The following is a 15,989-nucleotide window of genomic DNA, read 5'->3' as shown; positions in this document are numbered from 1 at the left end:
CTAGCACAGCAGAACTCCTGACCGGGAAGCAGCCCTGCCAACACCGTTCTCCTGGCCTTCGGCTCCTACCTGAATCACACCTGAAGCCTCCCTCCGGCTTGCAGGTAACCGATCCTGGGACTCCTCAGCCTCCATATTCACGAGTCAATTTCACATACTAAATTTCTATCTGTGTTTATCTCATTGGCTCTGCTTCTTTAGAGAAGGCATACAACAGGAAGAAAAATGTGCACTGTGAACGGGACAGTCTAGTTGTCACTTGTGACACTGAGAAACACGAATGAGATCTCACCGTTGTGGCCCCAGGGCCTGTGACAGAGCATTTAACAGCTATTAGAATAAAATTTAAAATATTATCTACTAGGGTTTTAATAATTTTAATTACATTCTTAACAAGTCAACAATAAAATCTCATTACAACTCACCTCCTAGGCTACATTGTACGATTTGACTCGTTCAACACCAAGAAAGCTATTCCAACGTTCTACGTAATGGAGTTAAAAATGTATTTAACAGTTCTAAAACAAAAGTACTTTAGCTCTCAAAACTTAGGTCTCAATTTTAATCTTCCTAAACAAGTGTTTGGAAAAATTATCCCAGATTTCTGGCTAAAGCCCATTTCCAGGGCTATCAGCTTTCATAACTTTCTTCTACTCTGGCTGATTTGACGATGTCTCCAAAACAGCCATTCCAAACTGCTTGCTTAACAACCCCAGGAATGAGAACCCTTTGATATTCTATTTAGACCCAATAATTTCTTAATAAAACCAAGATGGTGTAAAGGTAAAACCTGTGCTGTAAAGCTAGCCCGCCCTCACGGCAAGCTGAGCAGACTACAAAAATCCCAAAGCACCCCCTTCACAAGATGGCCTGCCACCCTAAGGTGGTGCTGACACACTCATCAAAAAGCCAACTCTCCCAGCCAAATTTCTTGCTCACAAACGTAAGGAAAAGCTGCCATGGCCTGTTTGTATCTTCATCCTAAAAATACAAAAATAACTGTGGAAGACAGAAAAGGGGAGAGTGAAGACAACAAGGAAAAAGAAACCCCACTTCCCAGGTTGGTGCCACCGAGAAGACCAGTCCTAACAAAACGAGCACTTCAGGGTTTATTTTTTTAATAAAACAGCTGGTCAGTCCTTCCTCAGGGGAACAGTCTCTTCCGTGATGCCCTCCTTGGTCACAACGCAGATCCTGAGCGCGTCCCCTGTGTACACGTCGCGCTCAGCAGCAGAGATGAAGACGTCTTTCACAAGCCGCAGGGCCCTCTCCAGGGTCAGGGGCACGTGCTGCACGTTCTGCATATTCTTGAAGCCAACCTGGTGGGACGGGAGGCCTGAGTGAGATGGCGATGGCCCCAAGGAGGCCCAAGCCCTGTGCCCTCCCAGGTCTGGACTCCTAACGAGCACATCCCACAGACTGGGACGTCCCTCAGCCAACATTCTGCGACAAGGATCTCGGCCCAGAGAAGCACACGCCCTGGAGGCGGACAACGTCTTTAACAGTGTCGTGACAGAATGCTCCATAGCTAAGAAGGAAGGCGAGCGGGACAGCCCAAGCCGCCAGAGCCCAATGTACGGGATGAAGAAAGGTTTCTGCAGACAGTGCACTGAGTGCGGGCGTCTGGGGAGTAAACAGGCGTTACAGTGGGATGACATTCAGCCCAAGGGGTGGGGGTAGCCACAGCCTGGAGACAGGACAGGCACAGCACCTGAGGGATTGGGGTGGAGATGGGACAGGGTGTGGAGGACGAGCAGTAAGCAGAAGCGACTGTATGTAACATACTCAGAAGAGCGAGGAGGAGGACCCGGGGAGTAAGCTGGAGGCAGAAAGATGTGAGCAAATAAGCAGTCATCCAGGCAAGCTGCCATGCAGGGCTGACCTAGCCATCAGACATGGAAAAGGGGGCCAAGCTCAAATATGCTTGGGAACTAGAATACAAAATTAGATGACACTAGTGGTGAGACTGGGGAGAAAGGTGGAGATCACAAGAGAAAACGTGGACCAACCACTGTCAACACGACTCAGAAGCCGTGGGCATATGGGAAGAAGTCAAAGCCAAGGGCGGGGGAGCCAAGAAGGGCTGAGCGGGCAAAGCAGCCAGAGCCCCCGGCTCCGGGCCTGGGGGAGCAGTGCCCGGCCCGCACGCAGACACGTTACCTGGTTGTCGAGCAGGGGCTGCAGCATGGCACTCGCCGAGCCTCCGGCCTTGAAGGAGTCTCTCTGGTAGGACCCCACCGGGTCAAAGCTGTACACGGCTCCCTTCCCTGAAGGAAGGAGACAGTCTCCATGAGGAGCCCCAGCCCATGGTCACAGAAATGTCCCCAGAGTCGGGTACAAAGTGGACTACCAGCTGAGCTAAAATTTCAGCCCAACTTCAGTGAGAAGCACACTCACTGTTGTACAGTGAGACCCAGCACACCTCCCCGCAGGGGCCCACCGGCCATCTTGTGTCCACCATGGTATTTGCCACCAGGCCTCCCTCTCTCCGTGATGACATCATCAGTCACCTCCCTGTGGCTCCCAACACGCCGCAGGCAGGCAGGTCAGCGGTCACAGGCCCTTCCCTAAGTGCTGCACCAAACTCCTAGACACACTCCCAGTAAAGGAACCGGGGTGCTTTGGGTTCGGACTTGAGCTTCCTGGTGTGAATATGGACGGACGGTCACACAGGACACGTACTGTGCATTTCTGAATGACTAGTGAGCACGCTGTTTAGCATCAGCACCACAGAAACAGTTTAATGAGGAAGAAATTTAAGAAAAACACACCAGCATTGCAAAGGGTTAGTTTTGCCTAAAATGTAACCACTTGCTTTGTTCCACCAGAAGTAAGAAGCACACCTTTTTTTTGTTAAGAAAAATAGGATTTGAACCCTACCCCCCACCCCTCAACTGCCATTCTTAGCTTGACAGCTAGAGAACTAGGAGCTCCCGAAGCATAAATCCTTATGCCTTTCTTCAAAGAGCAATCTGGGGCCGACCCAGTGGCTCAGGTTGTTGGAGCGCCATGCTCCTAACACCAAGGTCACCGGTTCAATTCCCACATGGGCCAGTGAGCTCTTAACTACAAGGTTGCCAGTTCAATTCCTCGAGTCCTGCAAGGGATGGTGGGCAGCGCCCCCTGCAACTAGCAACGGCAACTGGACCTGGAGCTGAGCTGCGCCCTCCACAACTAAGACTGAAAGGCCAACTTGAAGCTGAACGGCACCCTCCACAACTAAGATAGAAAGGACAACAACTTGACTTGGAAAAAAAAGTCCTGGAAGCACACACTGTCCCCCAATAAAGTTCTGTTCCCCTTCCCCAATAAAATCTTAAAAAAAAAAAAAAATAACTGTGTTCTGCATATGAGAACTCATGGATCACTTACAAGGTATGAGTTCAAGTGACATACCTGACTTTGCAGCACGTTGTACCTAAACTAAGCACTGCAGTGGTTACCCTGGAGATGTGGGATGAGGACAGCCTTCTCACTCCCTACGGACACCTGCACCATCAGCTGTGTGCATGTCCCATGGTGCCATCACGCACACAGAAGTCCCTGCTGAGACAGTGGCCACTGTGGTCACCTAAGAACCTGAGCAACTGCTTTGGCTGGAAGCAAGCTTGGGACAAGAAATAAGGGCAGTTCACTAACTCCAACACATAGGGAAAGGGATACAAGGAATAAAGCCAAAAGAACAACTGAATTTCTCATGAGGCTAACAGGCAACAAGCCAAAGGAGGCCCCAAAGCTTTACCCAAGGGTAAGTCTCAAACCCATACACAGTAGATTTGAGGAAAACAAGAGTGGGACACGTCCAAGGACAGAACTTCAAAGACAACTTAGAAAAGAAAAAAAGACATCTGTGACAGCAGTACAGAATGGCGAATCTTGACTGTGGATATAAAGTAACTATTCCTCATCAAAATGCCAAAAAGGCATGATTTCAATGCAAAAAATGACATAAAACAAGATTACGTCCTAGAAAGAAATGCAGGCAAGCCTTAAACGACGGAGGCCTTTCTAGCAAAGCAGGACACTCAATGCCTTTAAGATTGACAGGTATGACTATAAAACTCAGAAACTTGTGTGGTTAGAGACACCCCCCCACCACCACCACCAAATGTAAGAACAAAGCACATTCCCGGGAGTCATCGACCGTTACATGACAGAGGGCTGACAGTTGGGTGGTGTTCTTATCGATCAATAAGAAAAACACTGACCTGCAAGTCAGGAAATGAGGAAAGCTTAATACACGGGTCAGATTCCAAGGAAGAAAAGGTCATAAACATGAAAAGAGTCCCAACTTTAACAAAGAAAACATATAGATGAATTAAAACAATAAAATACTTCTTCAGCAAAAATCTTTCAATTATGTTCATTTCGATACCGTTAAGGACACAGGAAAGCCAGGTACTCACGCTCCTGCGGGTGCAGCGTACTGCACGCCCTTCCTGAAGGGCAAGCCAGCGATGTCATCAAAAGGCAGAAAGTATATATTCTCTGACCCAGCAACTCAAATTCTGGGAAAATTTTCCCAGGGAGGGCAGTATAGTAGGAGAAACACACAAAATCATGTTTTTAAAGATGGTCATCAAGATGGTTGTCATATAGTTTATAATAAGGACCCCTGACAGCACGGTGGGCCAGCTCTGGGGCAGCCCCTTGAGGCATGAAAGCATTGTGCTAGTCTTTACTCACCAGCACAGAACCATGTCTGTGATAACACACCCAACATCCAGTAACAGGAGTATGGACGGACCGCGGGCCAGCCCTGCGGTGCGCAAGCGTGGACACAGTACGTCCAGAGGAAGCACATGTCCCAGAGGCTAACCAGCGATTTTCTCTAGAGACAAGGCTTGGGGTGCTTAATACCATGTTTCCCCGAAAATAAGACTGGGTCTTATACTAATTTTTGCTCCAAAAGATGCATTAGGGCTTATTTTATATGACAAGCATCCTGAAAAATCATGCTACGGCTTATTTTCTGGTTAGGTCTTATTTTCGGGGAAACACGGTATTTTCACCTTTGTATCTTCTAAAACTACTTGAACTTCTGCAAGTATTACTGTTTTTATTACAGAAAAACTGAAGCCATTATTACTTTTGGGGGAAAAAATTTTAAAGCGAGCATGACAGCAACAGGAAAGTTAAAGGCACAGAGTGGAAAGCAGATGGCTGTTTACCCTGAGGGTCAATCGCGTCCCCACTGTCCTGAGGGTCAGTCGTGTCCCCACTGTCCTGAGGTTCAGCTTGATCCCCTGTTCTGAAGATCTCAGAAAGGTGCACTGCTCTCCATGTCCCCCCTCTAACTACACAAAAGACAGGAAAACAGGAAATTTAACTCTCTTGGAGACCGGCAGAGGCTCTGGACTTGGGGGCACCGAGCTTAGGAGTGGACAGGGGAAAGGGCAGGGATGAAAACAGAAGCATAAGTGGGAAGTTGATGAGCCGACACAGACTGTTACAATCAGATTTGGGTGTCTCACTCTCGATATGAATGCGTAGCCAAAAATCAACAGAAATTTGAAGGAACCCCCAACGTAGCAGACAGAGGCCAAACACAGACAGAATGAAAAGAGCAATCTGACAAAGGGCAAGAACACAGGAAAACTTCAAAGGAAGTAGAAAAGATCCAATAAGAACAGGACACTTAAAAAAATAAGGAAGCCAGAAAAAGAAATGAAAAAAGCTGATTGTGGAGATGTGAAGAAAGAGGACACCAAAGACAAGGAATTTCAGAACACCAGGATTTAATAAAACTCCTAAAAGCTAAGTCTCAGAAAAGGTTTCGATTTTTTTTCCCAGAAATCTGTGGGGAGATGTACACCATAAGCAACAAGGAAATAAGCCAAGAGGACAGCACTGGTAAGAGAGCCAAAGACTGGAGAACAGGAAAAAGCAGAGGACTGTTTTATTACACACATATGAACTTCTGAGAAATATAAATTAATGTAAAGATCAAAGCAAACGAGACGAGATTAAAAAAGACAGAAATGCCTGAGAAAACCACCAAAACAAGGGACAGTGCCACATGGAGACCAAAGAACGGCTTGAAGGCAACAGCTGCAAACCCAAACTGCATCTCTACCGCTCAGTAGACATGAGCTTTCCCAAATTAGCCTCCCTGACACTCAGAAAAACTCAAAGGACCTCTCCGGCCTGCTGAAATTCAATGGTAGCTATTATTAATATTGCTAAAATTGAATGTACTAATCTGACATTCAAACCAGACATAATTTAAGTCAAAAAGATACTAGAAGTGCCATGCTGGGTTAGGAAAACTAATCCGTGGCCAGAATTGAATTACCCAGGTTAAGGGTAATTAATTTCTATCAACCATTTCTATGCCTTACATTTTCTGTTTTCAAGTAAGGTTGAAAGCCTCGAAAGAAACTGTGTCAACCTAAACCGTGGTCAGTAGAAGATCAGAATGCCTCCAGAAGCCATAATGGGGGTAGCAGCTGAGAGAGGGACAGCAAAGAAATTCCACGGGACAAAAAGGGACGTAAAACTGGAAAGAGCTGTGACGAGTCCACATCTTCCTACCCTGAATTTTCACTCTCAGAAGAGATTTATTTCAGTGACTGCCCTCACACAGACACTGCTGTCACTTGTGTCTACAATGGACTACAGTGGCACAGATCTGCCCTAGGAGAGTGTATTTGGTTTCTGGAACATACCAAGTCAATACACATCAGACTAGTGGAAAACATCGGTGCTCCAGCCGAATAACACCACACCAGGATGGACATGTCGAGTGACAAGAGCGACTGTCTCAGGCCCTCCTGGTCTAACTGACAGAAAACCAGAGGCATTTCAAAAATGTTTCCAAAACACTGGTGGAAATGCATGCATTTCTTTCAAGACATCACTTTTTAAAAACTCTTTAACAAACTGCCAGTACTTAGGTTAAGCTTCTCCAGGTCAGGTTTCTTTTTGTAAGAATAAACCCCTAATTATCTACTACTTAACCTCCTCTAACATCTTGAGAAAACAGTAAAGTAAGTAACTGCCCAACACTCATTATCAGAGCCTCAATGCTGCCTGCTATGTCTCTGGACAGTCATTTACATCCTTCCATCCCCTGAATTATCAGAAGATGTGCTGCGGGGCAAGATGGCCTGGCCGGCTCCTTCGCACTCTGGGTGGACACGCGCCCAAGAAGCACCCCCTCGTGTCCTACCTTCTTCATCCAGTCCCCCGATGATGTTGTACACATAATACGGGAAGAAGCGCCTGGAATAGAGGATTGTGGACAGCATTGCAGCAATGGCCCCCGTTGTCATTGCCTTGTTATTGGAATGCTTGTACATCTGCAGTGTGACGACAACAGGCAGAACACATTACACTCGAGCAACGAGCAACAATGTAAAAAGAATGAGTGTACATCTTGGTGGAAGAGGAAAGGACACCCGTTTCTCTCGTCATCCAAAGCCCCAGTATTACTGAGATAAAATGATAATTTATCGCACCCTATTACTTGGGGGGGCTTTAAACATTTCTATGGAAAAGAACGCTAAGTTTGCCCTCAGCTCCTGGCTTAATGACAGTTTTCCCCGTCAGCCTTACCTCGGGCACTGCCGTCAGGAGCAAATGCACACCACCAGGGCACATGAGGTGACCCAGGGACAGTGTTTCAAGCCCAGCTGCCCTCTCTGAGTCTACACCAGGGTCAGCAAACTGGAGCCCATGGGCCAAATCCAGCCCACCACCTGTTTCTATAAATGAAGTCTTACGGCAACACAGTCTCTCCATCATTATATATCGTCTATACCTGCTTCTGTGTTTCAACAGCAGAGTTGAGTAGTGGCCACAAAGACCAAATGCCCCTAAAAGTGAAAATACTGACGACCTGGGCCGTCACAGATCGTTTGCTGATCCCTGATGAGACCAGATGTAAGTAAGTCTCTCTCTTTGCACAGCAAACATCGCTGAGAACAGAAAAAAACGTGGGCAGCACCCTCACCTTGCGGGAACCTAGCACAGGGCAGTGATCCCGCTCACTGAGGCATCTACAGTGGACAACAAAAGGGCCCCAAGCAGTCCTTACAGCGCTCTCCGATCCGACACTCACGTCGCCCTTGGGAATCCTTACTCCACAAAAACCACACACCAAATGATGGCACATATCTCTTAAGAGAAACCTAAGAAGTACTGTGAAATCACAGTGACAGTCAAAATACTGAAGAAAGATTAGAAATGGGCTACAAGTAAAGGATAAGTCAGTGTCTGGAAGAATTTTCCAAGCTGAAAGTTATAAAAAAATTCTTCACTTCATTTTAAAACCAAGTACCGTTTTATTCCTTCACCATTTATGTACTAATATGTAAAAGAAAAATATCGAGGACTGTGCATTAAGTTGAAATCACTGTCCCTCATTTTATTTTCACAAAACAACTTTCCACGTCATGCTTATTTTTGTCCTTTAAGTTCCATTTATAAATACGCATTAAAAATCACATACATGTGTCAAAAAATCTAAGTCACTGAAGCTTTCAATAAAAGTAAGGATTTTAAGCATTAGTAATTGATCAATATTGAAATGTAATCATTTTCACACTGGCATCACTCGTAAGTGTAAATCATCTTAAGTGTTACTCACAAGTAACCAAAACAGCATGTGGTCGCCCAGCTAATTTTTCTCATGTACCACACAGACTTACCAACAAGTTATGACATGCATCCTACAATATTAAACAAGAAAACAAAGGGTATATAGTATTAATACTGTCCATGTCATCAACAGCTATGAAAAAATGTTCACTGGGCTCCAATCGTTTGAGAAACAGACCTATGAGTTCTGACAATTAAGCTCATGAACTTGTTGCAATGATGTTGCTAACCTTTCTTTGGTATCAGAGGGATTATTCATTATGAATTTGTACCAACTGGACAAACAGTTAACCAAGTTGACTATTTGGAAGTGCTGAAAAGGCTGCATGGAAAAGTTAGACAACCTGAACTTTTTGCCAACAATTCATGGCTCTTGCATCACGACAATGCACCAGCTCACACAGCACTGTCTGGGAGGGAGTTTTCAGCCAGTAAACAAATAACTGTATTGGAACAGCCTCCTTACTCACCTCATTTGGCTCCCAAGGACTTCTTTCTTTACCAGAATATAAAGGAAATATTGGGGAAAAAACAAACAAAAACATTTTGATGACATTCAGGACATCAAGGGTAATACCATGACAGCTCTGATGGCCATTCCAGAAAAAGAGTTCCAAAATTGCTTTGAAGGGTGGACTAGGCGCTAGCCTCGGTGCATAGCTTCCCAAGGGGAGTACTTCGAAGGTGACTGTAGTGATACACAGCAGTGAAGTATGTAGTACTTTTTCTAGGATGACTTCGCGGACTGAAATGTCTAAACTTGTACATTTCTGAATACTTTTAAATGGCAACAGAACCTACTGCAACTAAGACTGTGTATTTACTGGCTGTTGTGAACCAAATGCACTGTAACACAGTTCAAATCTCTCCTATGCTACTCTCCTTGACACTGCTAGAAGCCAACACTGCTTCACACACAGGCCACAACCAGGATGGAGACCCGTCTTCACTTCCATCCGTCAGCACTCCTCTGTTCTTCACGCCTCCCCAGCTCGCACAGAAGACAAGCAGGCAGTGACAGTGTCAGACCCTTTAAAAGCTGCCAAACAGGCTGGTCCGTCACCTTCTCTCGCTTCTTCCTAAACTACCCCTCTCCTCTCTCCTACCCCCATCTCTCTCCTGTCGAGTCTTCCTCCTCAGCTGGCTGCCAGCTGAAGCCCGTTAAGGTGTTAGGTGACAGTGGCTCACGAGGGCCTCTCTCTGGATGCTTGGCTCACTCCTGGTTCCTGTTTTGTCCACTAAGCGTGCAGGGTTGTGCGGGGGAAGAACATGGCAGCTGGTGGCATTCCAAGTCAAGCTCCTGTTTAAAAGCTTGCCTTCTCCACAGAAACTGATTTGTTCTGTTTCTGAGGGAAGAGTATCTTGAAAAGAGCCCCCTCCCGGCCACCCAGAAAAGGCAGAGAACGCTATGTAGTACACAGAGCTGAGAATCAGAATTTGCCATAGGTTTACATTATGCTACTCTAATGATGTGCGTTACGTAACAGTAGCATTTCACTTCTAGGACAGGTTAGTTTCACAGCTATTCTGCGCAAGTCATGCTTTGTGCTTAAAAGAATCTAGTGAATCATTACAACTTTTAGTAGTGTAGACATGTAAAAAGGATCTACCTTTAGTCTTGCTTCAATAATCTTTGTCAGGGTAAGACAGTCTCCATGAAAACCACTGCATCCAATGACTGTTTTGTCTGTTCTGTAAAAAACACATTTCAGGAAATTGAGTTGGTTAGACAGTAAAGCAAAACATGCCATGAGCGGGCCGGCCCGGTGGCTCAGGTGGTTAGAGCTCCATGCTCCTAACTCCGAAGGCTGCCACACATGGGCCAGTGGGCTCTCAACCACAAGGTTGCCAGTTCAATTCCTCGAGTCCCGCAAGTGATGGTGGGCAACGCCCCCTGCAACTAGCAATGGCAACTGGACCTGGAGCTGAGCTGCGCCCTCCACAACTAAGATTGAAAGGACAACAACTTGACTTAGAAAAAAGTCCTGGAAGTACGCACTGTTCCCCAATCAAGTCCTGTTCCCCTTCCCCAATAAAAATCTTTCAGAAAAAAAGAAAACAAGCCATAGCAAGTTTACATTTAAAATCACTATTTCCGTTATTCAATAAATGGTATGGCACCACTTGTTATCCTTTTTTTTTGGGGGGGTGTCTATAATCTGATATCTAACCCCTTACACAAAATGCATTATAGGTGGATCAAAAACTAGAAACTATGAATGGACTAAGGAAAACATGGGTGAATTTCTTGTAACCTTGGGTTGAGGGCAGCTTACTTAAATATGATACAACCCAAAGTCCACACAGAACTTTCATAAATGTGACTATATAAGAAAGGAAAACTTCTATAGAGAACAAACAAACAAAATATAAAAGAACAAAGAAAATATATTCGTAGTGCACACAACAAAGTCTAATTTTAACTTTCTTAGTGTACAAAGGGCTCCTAAAAATATGAAAATATCAATACCGCAATAGAGGTGTGATACGCAGCAGGGGACCAGTTAATGACACTGCTGCACATCTGAAAGTGGCTAAGAGAGTAGATCTTAAATGTTCTCAGCACAAGGAAAAAAAAAATAACCTGTAACTGTGTAATGTTGACAGATTTGAACTAGATTTATTGTGGTCATTTCACAACACATACAGACAGGGAATCATTACGATGTACAGCTTAAACTAATATGACGGTGTATGTCAATTACACCTCAGTAAATCACACAATGGAAAGGTGAGTAAAATTATGAAAGTCACACAATAAGAGACACAAGTCACCACAAACATATGAAAAGAGCCTCCATGTCACTGTGAAATCCGAATCTAAACAGGAGATGGTCCCAGCCCCCTGCCTGGCTAATAATGCATGATGCTGGAGAGCCTGTGGGAAATGGCTGCTCAGACATGGGAAAAGTGGGCACCAACCTAACTGTGTGCAAGGGCCTGTTGGCAGTGTCTAGTCCAACTTAAAATGCACAGCACTTCACTCAGTTAACTCCACTGCTAGAGACTCATCCTGATAACATACTCACAGTTTGCAAGGACAGGGTCGAGGCTTACTTGTATAAGCACCCCTCTTAATGGCTATCCAAACAAAACAAACAGAAAACCTAGATGCCCACCAGAAGGGGAATGGTTAAATTTTGGTGGAGCGCCGAGCTCCTAACACCCCTAACGCCGAGGTCGCAGGTTCAACTCCCACATAAGCCAGTGAGCTGAGCCCTTTACAGCTAAGATTGTGAACAAGGGCTCTCCCTGGAGCTGAGCTGCCGTGAGCAGCTGGAGATCGGCATGAGCTGCTGTGTGCTGCCGTGAGTGGCTGGTGGCCAGTGTGAGTGGCAGCAGCCGGTGAGAGCTGCCATGAGCTGCTGTGAGCAGACGACCGGCGACCGACTGCCTCAGCCGGGGGGAGCGCAAGGCTCATAATGCCAGCATGGGCCAGGGAGCTGTGTCCTACACAACTAGACTGAGGCAACGGCTTGAACTGGAGTGGGGCGGGGGAGGCAGACGAAGAGGGGGGAAAAAAAAGAAAAAGAATGGAGTGTCTCCAACAGGTGGGAAAGAGGTGGGCTTGGCTGTAGGTTGGCTCCAAAGGGCACGTGATTAGGGGTGCAGAGGCAGCTTCCACTGTATGAATGTTCATGGGAGGATGGGTGATAGGGACACAGGAAATTGTTAACGTCGTATCTACTTCTATACCTAAGGTCATAAATAACGAGGGGTGTTCTCGAGTAGCATGCATACTAAAACAACGTTACAAAGATGAGCAGAACCCAACACAAGCAGGGTATCAATAAAGTCATGTTTTCAAATTTTATTTGTAACACTTACTACTTTCCAATTATAAAAGTTACATCTTAGAAGAAAGGTACATGGGTGCACTATGAATCAGGAGAGAAAGGGGTGTCAGAAGATGGGAGAAGTGGTCAGAGAGGGAACTTAGAAGATGAAGATAAACTGCACTTCTTTAGGTTTAGACGCGGGCCAGCCCTGAGCCAGGTAGACAGGGATCTTCTTTACCCACTCCTGACAGCTGCCCCAGCCCCGTTCCAAGGACCCAAACTTCATCAGTCCCTTCCTGTTACAATTCAGGTTGAGTAGACTCTTCTGGACCATCCAGAGAACCAACCACCATTTAGAACTGTTTCCGAAAAACGTTAAATACAAACCACTGCTAATCTGCAAGACGCATTTTGCTGAATTATGCAGACATTTTTTTCTTTTATTACGTGACTTTATTGTCATTATTTTAGAAAAAATATAGGTAGACCATTAAAACCATGATCCATGGATATAACTGCTTAGGACATGGCTAAATTGAATGTTTCAGGCAAGAAAAAGGGTGGGGCAGATTTAAAGAAATATTTCATGGATTATTGAATGGATAGAAGAATGGAAAGATATGTGATAAAATAATGATGTAAAATGCTAATTAGATCTAGGTGACACTATATGGGTGTTTACCACAAAATTTTACTTTTCTTGTATATTGGAAATTTTTCATGACACAATGTTGAGATAAAAATATCCAGGTTATTAAAAGCACTGTTGGAACCCAGATATGGCAAGTATCATGAAGACTGCATACTGAAGTATTAGCAAATGCTAATTTGGAAGACTGTTTCCTAACCAAAACGCAAGCCACGCTACAAACTCACAAAACACACCATTTAGAAACGCAATCTTGAGCAGCATTAAATTTTCACATGGGGAAATGTGTCCTTACAGTAAAATACTTACAATTTGTAACATTTGGGGCTGTCCCGGGTGTGAATTGAAAACCCTTCACTCAATCGAGTATCAGAAGCAACAATTGAAAAATCTTCTCCAGCAATTGCCAACACAGTACTGAGGAAAAAAAGAAAGACAAAATATTAATGAATTCCTCTGGATGGTACTAAAGCCTCTCCCAATGGAAAAGTGTGCAGTAGCATGTCTAAAAAAAGTACACAACTTAATTAAAAAACATTTTATTGCTAAAACATGCTAACCATCCCGAGCCTGTTGGGAAAATGGCATCCACAGACTTGTTCCACGAGGGCTGCCAGGAACCCTCACTCTGTGGAGCACAAAGCACAGGAAAACGAGGTGTGCCTAGTCGGAGTGCGTAAGATCAGGGTTCAGATGGAGGGAGTAGGGGCACAGGATCCCTCGGTTACCAGTCATCTGGAAGAACATTAACGGCTTCCTAAAAACACAGAGCCAGGGTCCCTTAGCACGAGGACTGTCAGCACTATGAACAAATCAAATGCCTGCAAGGCACTGATGCAACACAATAGCCAAAGGCCAAGGCCCTGCCCATGGGGTCAGGTACAGACAGTGGAACGAGAGCACGTTATCCAAACTCAGAGAAGAGGGGTTAACGTTATTCATTTCTGGATATCCAAGCCCTTATATGACGTCTCGCACCCAGTAGACACACAAATATCTGCTGAAAAATGAACAGAAACCAAACTTCACTTTGTGGCTATGCGATTTCTGATGGCTGTTTACTGCAGAGGCCTATAGCACGAATTCCAGACTGTCCGGGTTCTCATTCTGATTCTCCCACTAGGCAGATATGAGACTGCGGCTAAGTTACTTAACGTCTCAAGGCCTCACTGTCCACATATGTAGGTCACAGGTCCTAACAGTAGATACCTTAACAGGGTGTTACAAGGATTAAATTAGTTAATAATTGTGAAGCCGCATACTAGTGCCTGAAACATAACTGGTGCCCCAGTTAGGTAGCACCATGGTGGCATATGTACCAGGCAGTATGGTGACCACAGGGAACCTAGGCTCTGCAGCTACCTAGGACCCAATCTTGCCGCTCACCTAGCTCTGTGACCTTGGAAAAATTATCCAAGTTCAGGTCGATGACAATAACAGTTTCTGTGTTACAGGGTGACTGTGAGAGTTAAACGACATAATTCATAAAAGCCCCAGCACAGCACCTCAGAGAACAGAAAGCACTCATAAAACTTCATTTTACCAGAGGTGGGATGTGCAGTAAAGGTCTGAAGTGCTAAGGATGGCATCCCAGATACTGTGGACAGTGACTGAAAGGAAATGCGTAATAATGCAAACAATACATGCAAACTACTTATTCAGGTGTCCCTTTATGTGTAAGTAAGATGAGGGTCATGAAGCTTATCCAATTGTGGGAAATGCCAAATACCAAACTAAAGATTTTGGAATTTTAGTGAGAACCCATAAAGATCTTATGAGCAAGAATGAGAAGAGTTCCATTTGCAAAGTGGAGCTTTAAGAATACTACTGGGACAGCAACACAGTATGTGAAATGGGATGGAGACACTTCCAATAAGACTAATGCAATACTGTGTTTCCCCGAAAACAAGACCTAGCTGGACAATCCGCTCTAATGCGTCTTTTGGAGCAAAAATTAATATAAGACCCGGTACTATATTATATTATATTACATTATATTATATCCGGTCATATATTGCAGTAAAATAAAACCGGGTCTTATATTAATTTTTGCTCCAAAAGACTCATTAGAGCTGATTGTCCGGCTAGGTCTTATTTTCGGGGAAACACGGTAACAAGTTAGCAAAGAAAAGTATTACTTACGATAAAGCTGGTGATAAAAAAAGATACAACTTAAATGTAACATGCAAGAAAGCAACATTTTAAAAGGCCCCCTCCTGAGTATTTCTTCCCTGAACTTAAGCTAAACCTTAAAAACAAGCATTTATCTATGAAACTAAGCCTGGCCAACTAAACCTACTTTCTATTTAAAATAACAGAAACGATTACCAGGTGGTTCGACTGGACCTTTTAGGTACAGACACAACTATGTACATAACAAGAACCGAGCGATGCTAACTTGTTAATTCCAAGCTAACGCTGCCTCGCCTGCGGCATGAGGGAGACGACTAGACGGTGAAGGGCTCGGTCCATTTGCGAAGGTCTCCCGGACCAGAGGCCGGGTTTCGATTTCCATCTGCTGCCTCACTGCAGCAGAGCCGGCGGGCAGTGCGCACCTGGCCGTCCGCAGCAAGACCCAGGTGGCCGGCGCTGAGGTGCAGCCGGAAGCCTAAGACTGACGCGAGCAACTCACGGAGACCTAGGTCTGCAGGGTGGCGGGCAGGCATCGGGTCCGCGGCGACCCCCGCGGGCTTGAGCAGGGACGCTGGGGTGGGGCGGGTGCGAAAGAGACAGGGGCGACTCTCCGGGCCTTACCCTCCGTTGAAAGCGTAGGGCGAAAAGCGCAGCTGCACAGGGCCCGCGACGCTGTGAGGCTCCATCGCCAGGTCTCTGCCGGGGCCCGAGTGCACGGCTAGGGAGGACAACATCGCGCGGCAGGGTTCCTGCTGTCTCACGGCGAGATGGCGGCCCCGGCCGGAAATCCGCCCCTTCCGGCTGTTCCGCGGTGCTCCTTCCCGTCG

The 15,989-nt window shown here is 45.6% G+C and overlaps 1 protein-coding gene across 1 annotated transcript; it reads right to left on the bottom strand.

Moving 5' to 3' along the window:
• Positions 1 to 1,091: 1,091 nt before the first annotated feature.
• PSMB1 (proteasome 20S subunit beta 1) lies at positions 1,092 to 15,961 on the bottom strand. Its single transcript, XM_019712655.3, has 6 exons — positions 15,784 to 15,961; positions 13,339 to 13,446; positions 10,212 to 10,293; positions 7,172 to 7,301; positions 2,161 to 2,267; positions 1,092 to 1,319 (listed from the first exon to the last, which is right to left on the bottom strand). The coding sequence occupies exons 1-6, from the start codon at positions 15,894 to 15,896 to the stop codon at positions 1,134 to 1,136; spliced, it is 726 nt and encodes a 241-aa protein (XP_019568214.1). The 5' UTR covers positions 15,897 to 15,961; the 3' UTR covers positions 1,092 to 1,133.
• Between the last annotated feature and the right edge of the window lie 28 nt (positions 15,962 to 15,989).

This window comes from Rhinolophus sinicus, chromosome 2 (assembly GCF_057876585.1).
Source record: "Rhinolophus sinicus isolate RSI-liver-muscle chromosome 2, RSI-T2T, whole genome shotgun sequence".
NCBI classification, from domain to species: Eukaryota; Metazoa; Chordata; class Mammalia; order Chiroptera; family Rhinolophidae; genus Rhinolophus; species Rhinolophus sinicus.
This window is presented reverse-complemented; position numbering and strand designations above follow the sequence as displayed.